This window comes from Varanus komodoensis, unplaced genomic scaffold, assembly GCF_004798865.1.
Source record: "Varanus komodoensis strain SLA01 unplaced genomic scaffold, ASM479886v1 scaffold24, whole genome shotgun sequence".
NCBI classification, from domain to species: Eukaryota; Metazoa; Chordata; class Lepidosauria; order Squamata; family Varanidae; genus Varanus; species Varanus komodoensis.
The window spans coordinates 12,076,511-12,084,004 of record NW_025335641.1 but is presented as its reverse complement, the minus strand read 5'-3'; the positions used below and the strand labels follow the sequence as shown (position 1 = coordinate 12,084,004).

Below are 7,494 nucleotides of genomic sequence, written 5' to 3'. Positions count from 1 at the left end.
TTCAATCTGCACCCCAGCTCATTTTTTTTTCTCCAAGTTTCATGTTCATCCACAAGGGGTAGGGTTCCACTGGGCCCTATGACAATCGCTCTGCTCAAACTAAGAGGAATAAAGCCCTCTGTTTATTGCACAATAATATTCTTCATTTCCCGTTTCATACAGTTAGCATGTATTTCAACATTGCAAATGAACAGAATTGCTTTACTTACATAATTCTCCCAAGTATTTTTAAAGCTCTGTAATATAGTACAGTATATACACATGATATACCACCGCAGCTCCAAAAGGAACCATAATACTTTAAAATAGTTACAATGGCTACTTTAAAAAAATACAGTTGAAAAGTATCTTCAAATCAAACATTTAAGCAGTGAAATGAACTCTAAATTAATCACTTTTTTTTTTTTTTTTTTGCTTATTGAGAAAAGGAATTGTTCTTCGACCAAACACACCCCTATCTGATCTGAGTGATGGCACTGTATCATGACCATTTGCCAAACACACGAAAAACAGCAGGCACTGTAGTTGTGCTTGCCACCATTTTATTTCAATAGGCCTTGTCATGTATTTAAATAAGGCCTCCTTTTATTTAAATGGGAATGGTGCAGCAACATAGTTGAAGTGCAATCCTATACATCTTTAGACAGAAAAGGTCCTACAACTCGCAGCATTCTCTAGCCAGTCTGGATCTTTTTCCGTCTAAGCATGCACAGAATTGAGCTCTTAGTGACCAAGCCCATCCCCCTCCTCATATACACACTCACATGACTGATGAAATTCACAAACGGTAAAAGTATTATATTCTTCCTCTCATGGAATCTTATCAAGAAAGATTATTGTAAGAAATGTGTGTGTGTGTGTGTGTGTGTGTGTGTATAACACTAATGTTTGTTTATTAATTCATCTTACTATATAAAATACTAAAAATCTGGAAATGAGAATAATTCAATCGTACTTTGCAGGTTTTTAAATAGGAACACCAAAATCAGAAATATTACTGTAGAACTAGTTCTTATTTCTCTGATTTGATACATATACATATACAGCAAGTTAAAAAAAACATACTTACTAAGACGAAATAGTCAATTTGCAAAAACAGGTATGATTCAACAAGTGTTGTTACAAGCTCTTGCGAGAAGAGTGCATAGGACATTTCTGTAGCTGTCAAAAACAGTAAGTCATTCTGATTCAACCTCAGAGTTCAAGCTGGAAGCATTTCTAACTGTAAGTACTAGAGGCAGCATTTTCCCTTCAAGTTTTGCTGTAGGCCTTTCTTCTTTTTCAGAGGCACATACTATTTTCTGTTTTTGACCCCTCTGTATCCCATATACCATTATTTAATGTCATTCTTCAGATACAGTGTAAACTCTTCCTTTCTAGTGTTTGATGGTCTTCTGTGCAGAGTTATTTTGAGGTCCTGAATGCACAGTCTTGGCAAAATGGTCTTGTATGAAAGAGTCTGCTATGCTTTAATAGGATTCACTGCAGGCTTTGGGTCATAACTATAGAGGAATGTAGCAACTATTACAAGAACAGCTCCAAGGAAAAAAACACTAAAAGAAGAGAATAAATGTTTAGAATATTTTTGTACATTCATAAACTAGACAGTATATTGATAAAAATACATTCTTAAGAATAGGAATATTCATTACTTTTACTTTTTCCAGTCTTAGGCATGTAATGAATGGCCAGGTCAGCTACAGATGTCTATAAAGGACCTGGAACAACTCTTAAGAAACTAAAAATATCCTATTAAGGCTACATGGTAATTGGCAGTATTGCAGAAGAATATGTTATTTATTTATTTATTTATTTATTTAAAGTTTTTATATGCCGTCCCCATTGCTACACAGCCTTGTGACGGCTCACAACAACAAATAAATAAAACAAATAGAATTACAATTACAATTAAAACTTGGAAACACACTGGCTGCATAATTAAAACTATAAATATTAAAGATTATTAAAATACTGTTTGAATAAAAAGGTCTTGGCCTGGTGCTGAAAAACAAATAACGACGGCGCCAGGCGGACCTCTCTGGGGAGCGCATTCCACAGATGGGGTGCCAGTGCAGAGAAAGCCCTCCTCCGGGAACTTTGCTTCCTGATATCTCTTACGGAAGGCTCCCGGAGGAGAGCCCCTGCTGCCAATCTCAAGGGGCGGGAGGGCAAATATGGCCGCAGGCGTTCCTTCAGGTATCCGGGTCCCAAGCTGTTATGGGCTTTATAAGTAATTACCAACACCTTGAATTGAGCCCGAACTTCAATGGGAAGCCAGTGAAGCTGGTAGAGGACTGGGGTTATATGAGAATAACGCCCAGTCCTCATCAGCAACCTGGCTGCTCTATTTTGCACCATCTGAAGTATCCGGACTGTCTTCAAGGGCAGCCCCACGTAGAGCGCGTTACAGAAATCCAACCGGGAAGTAACCAATGCATGCGTCACTGTCGCTAGGCAGTCGTCCTCCAGGTAGGGACGCAGCTGATGGATCAGCCAAAGCTGATGGAAAGCACTCCTCGCCACTGCCGATACTTGAGCTTCCAAAGTAAGCTCCGGGTCGAGGACACTCCCAAGCTGCGGACCCTGTCCTTTAGAGGGAGTGCAACCCCATTCAGGACAAGATCCAAGTCACCTACCCAGGAGTTCAAACCACCTACCAGCAGGACCTCCGTCTTGTCTGGATTGAGCTTCAGTTTATTGGCCCTCATCCAGCCCATTACCTCGGCCAGGCACCAGTTCAGTACAGCCACTGCTTCACCTGTTATAACTTCTTAGCTTATTGATGGTTACTCTTAAAATCACAATCAAGTCATGTTGCATCAGAGGAAATTGGTCCAGTGTCTGTCTGTCTGTCCATCTGTCTGTCTGTCTGTCTCTCTCTCTCTCTCTCTCTCTCTCTCTCTCTCTCTGTCTCTCTCTGTCTCTCTCTCTGTCTCTCTCTCTCTCTCTCTCTTCTACACTGAAAACTCTTTCATTTGTGAGACACTACAGTATCTGTTCTTTTTTCAAACACACTTTTGTTGGCAAAGGTGTCCATGGTTTTTAGATAGGGCTACATGTCTGTGTAAAGGAGCTTAGTTCTCACAGCTAGCTGTCAGCTCTCCACACTCCAGTAAAAAGGGGTGGCTTGCACTTTTCCACTTTCCTGGCTACCTAGACTCAGGAAAGGTGGGAAAGTATGAGGAACCTAACAAGTCAGGTCAAAACAGAATGCCAACAGGAACTTGCCATGAAGGGGGCTGATCAGTAGCCACTCCCTTTCATTAACAAGAATCTTTTGAGGCTTTGGGGTTTGGTTTGTTTGTTTGCTTTGTTTTTGGACAGGTGTCAAGAGAAAGCAAAGTTAAAAATAAAGCTGTATGCAGCCCCTCTGTCAGTTACCATTACTGTTGTCTGCAACACTTTCATAGCAGACAGATCTCAGAACATTATACACGTAAGCCTTGCTATTTCAGATCCGCATAAGTGCACAAGTTCAATAAAAATGAATTGTAAAAAGTTCAAAAAAGTGCACAAATTTCTTGCACTAAAAAAAAAAATAAAGGTTGATGAACCAGTGACAATCTCTCTGATGTGCCCACTAAAAGCACTTTGAAGAGCTGTCACTAGTTATGAAAAGTGATATCTGGAGGAGGGAAGAAAAGGAGAGAAGAGGGGAAGCCACAGAAATCTCACAAGAATGCACGGTCATGGCTGGGATACAGACCCAGTGATGGTTGCTTTACTGAGCCACTGGGGTGTCAATCAGGCATCTGGCACTGGTGATGGCCCAGCCTAGCTTGGAAAAAGTGGCATGGTATTTGCTGCTCTTGCTGAGCAGCTTGTAGCTGCTTCCTACAATGTACAGTGGGTTGTTTGTGTTTGGACAATGAAATAATACATTGTGGATACAACAACCCCAACTTTGAACAAGCCACCCTTTGGGAAGCAGTCCAGGTTCACATGACACAAGAAATCATAGTGACCTATCATCCACAGTGGGTTTTTTCCCCCATCATCCAATGTTTTCCTATCATCCCTTGCTCTTTTTCTCACCAAAGAAAATCCATTAAGGAGAGAGATGGAATAGCTCCACCATTTCTTTTGACTAGTTGCTCTTAGGAACCATACATTGAGAAATGCCTTCCGTTCCAAACTTAAAATAAGATGTATATAAGGTGTTATAAAAGAAAATCAGTGGAACAATGGTATGACAGGAATCAGCATACAGGACACAAAATTCAGCTTTCATATGGGGCCCAGGCAGTTGGAGTGCACAAACATATCTTCTGCAAGTCATGATGAACTCTCCCTAGAAAGTATGGATTCGTAATCCACATGAATATACTGATTTGTTACAGGATGACTACAACCCTATTTACAATTAGGGTAAACCCCATAAAACTGCATTTAAAGCACAGACACTCAACTATATTGTCAATTGTTTATCTTACAAGCTCACCCAAGTGTTTAAATGCAGCTTAATGATGATAATTTACACCCAAGTGAATTATTCCTATTTTCAAATTCATTATGAAACCTATTCTTACCTTGTAGGGACAAAATCTTGCAGCCAGAAGTATGAGATTAATGTTGACAATATAATAGACAAGGATGTTGCAAATCCTTTCAAAATGTTGTCTGCGTATTTTATAACAGCAGCTATAACAAGTCCTCCAAGTGCCTGACAAAACATTAAAAAGTAAGTTGTCACCAGATGTTCAGGCAGCAAAAAGGGCTACAATGTGTAAGTTTTTTTCTGTCTAAACATGCATAGGACTGTTGAGCTTTTAATTGATCAGGCCAACTTTAATCAATTAAATCTGCCTTGGCATATTATTGCATATTCACAACCCCCACTAAAAAAAGAACTCCACCCTGAAGGAAAAGAAACATTTTGAGCAGTATCCAGTGCTGGCTGCCAATGCCCACTAAGTTGCACTGGAAGGAGTGGCTGCCAGCACAATGAAAAGCTAAACTTTCTTGCTTAAACACTGGTAACTATCTTAAAAAGCATTTTTGAAAGAAGGCATGTCAGTGGAGCTTATTTCCACCATTCTAGAAATTCTAATTTTGGCTAGTTTCTGGTTGCTGTAGGAAGCCTCAGCTTCCTGTCGCTCTGATGGTCATTCCTGCCAGTGTGAGGGCAGGAGTTGAAACTGCCCGAAATATTAGAAGAGCTACACATGTAGTGGTTAAACAATTCAGAGTTAACCCAACAACTGTCCATGGTTTAACAACTGAGAATTCCAGGTACAAGTTGTTGTGCTAACATCTCAGGAACAGGATGTCCCTAAGCATTTATTACAGTTGATTGAAAGTGTAAAATGCGTTATTTTGATTCGGCTCCAGTCTCCTTCCCTACCCATCTTAAACATACCAGCTAGACAGACAAAAACAGTTGTCTAGAAGAAATGCAAAGTAGGAGGAGGAGGAAGAAAGAGATGCTGTTTTCCAGCTTTGAAGATGTCTGTAATTTTCCAATTTTGGGGTCTCATGGTATCTTGATTGGATTGTATCTTAAAATGCTGCTTTTGTGTTGAGCTTCTCAACATAAACAGCCTTTGATGAGCCAATATGTGGGGCAATGATATTTAAAAATAGTGTTATCATTAATAGTGGAGTGGCCAACTGATTAAAGAAAATATAATTTAAAAGATTTTCACTGAGAAATTCTGCATAGATTTGCATATGAATAAGCTAGTCTGAGGAAAAAGCATACTTAATTTTTAGACAATATCCATATGCCACAGAAGGCACCATCTTAGAATAGGTATTTCTTCCTCAATAAGAAAGAAGGAAAATGTTACTTCTAAATTGACAATTGCCTTGCATAGTTTGGTGAGAATGTGGTGCTGTCATTGTTTTGCTTATATAAATGCTTACAATAAAATAATTATTTTAAAATAATATTTCTAATCAATGGGGCAACTTTTAAAAATCAAAATAAGTTTAACTAGTAATTGAACTGAATGAGCATAATTCATCTTTTGATTATTTTATTTATTTTTCAATTTATATCCTGCCTTTTTCCTACAAAGGGCTCAAGGCAGCTTACATCTCCTCCTCCATCTTATCCCCACAACAACAACCCTGTGAGGTAGGTTGGGCTGAGAGAGTGTGACTGGCCCAAAGTCACCCAGTTGGCTCCATGGCTGAGCGGGGACTAGAACCCAGATCGTCTGAGTCCCAGCCCCATGCTCTTAACCACTACACCACACTGGGTCTCACTAGATTAAACACTAGCAGTAGCAATTTCCTCCGAAAATGGGCACTTTCGTTCTGAGGAGAAACAAAACCAGCCAATTTTTATTTGTGAAAGTATAACCATTGATGAATTACCTGCAGAATGACAACTATCCAGGTAAGCTTGTTATAACCTTGAAAAAAGCCATTCTGTGATACAAGTTCCCCATCATAAATGTACACACCCATCAATCCAAATATGCTACCAAAAAACCCTGAAAGACAAGACAGATTTTGAATCAAGTGAAACAACTAGTAAAAAAAAGGAAGAGATAACTTTAATCCAAGATTTATGTGAAGACATACATTTGTATTAATTGTTAATCCTACTTAGAACTGATGCACTGAAATGAACGGATCTTAAGCTAACACTGGATACAGTCATATGGTGGTAACCTTCTCTACCAATTATTATACTGTGTTCTACATGGAGAAACTGCTGAAGGCATTTTCAAACCTACAAATCAAACTACTGCTTGCAGTTTTATCTTTTAGCTACCTCAGGAAGCCATCAGGCAGAAAGGCAGCTTATAAAATCTGAAATAAACAAACTGAATAAAAATATTAAGCTCCATATTATTTTAACGTCTCCTGGAGAAACTTTACTCTCGGTGCCTTCTCTATATGAATTGGCATCTTGTGTGAGCCAGATCAGGATATTCTCTGTGGTAGCATCACTGCTTAGAATCAGTTTCCCTGGAATGCCTGCCAAGCTATCTCAGTATTAAAGTTTAAGTGTAGTATAGAAAATTATTTATTTTTCTGTGCTTTTTAAATGGAGTTAATGTTATGTTACATTTTATGGTTACTGTTGTTTCATTGTTATGCCCATATTAGAATTTTATACATTTTGCCTGACTGCTTTTAGTGGAAAGCCTCTCAGCAAACATAATAAATTATTAAGGATGGTTTCAATCGCTAGCATGAGGCCTTCTGCTACAAAAAAACCTTACAGTTATAAAGTTAACACAAACTGAGTTGGAGATGCCCTTTTCTATGCACTCCTGGTATACCTGTGACAGTATGTGCAGGCAACAATGCCATTCTTTTGGACTTTAACCCCATAATGAGTAACCAAGAGTTGGGAGAGGAATACATTTGTTTTCAGATCTTGTTAGGGATAGGATATACAATTGCTCCATTAATATTATAGTATGACTTGCAAATACCCAGTCAATTTTAATTCAGCTCTGATCCATATGCCAGGATCTGGAGAGTTAAACAGAGGAGAAAGATGACTTTGTGAATAGGTTCACACGACCAGGAAAG

The 7,494-nt window shown here is 38.9% G+C and overlaps 1 protein-coding gene across 3 annotated transcripts in view; it reads right to left on the bottom strand.

Moving 5' to 3' along the window:
- Positions 1 to 210: 210 nt before the first annotated feature.
- Positions 211 to 7,494, bottom strand: part of SLC35A3 (solute carrier family 35 member A3) — a 29,159-nt gene continuing 21,875 nt past the window's right edge. For all 3 annotated transcript variants that reach the window (XM_044432403.1, XM_044432401.1, XM_044432402.1), the window contains 3 exons: positions 6,322 to 6,440; positions 4,530 to 4,663; positions 211 to 1,553 (listed from right to left, as the gene is read on the bottom strand). In XM_044432403.1, the coding sequence (XP_044288338.1) occupies positions 1,463 to 1,553; positions 4,530 to 4,663; positions 6,322 to 6,440 (344 nt within the window). In that variant the 3' untranslated portion in view covers positions 211 to 1,462. The remainder of the gene's footprint in view (positions 1,554 to 4,529; positions 4,664 to 6,321; positions 6,441 to 7,494) is intronic.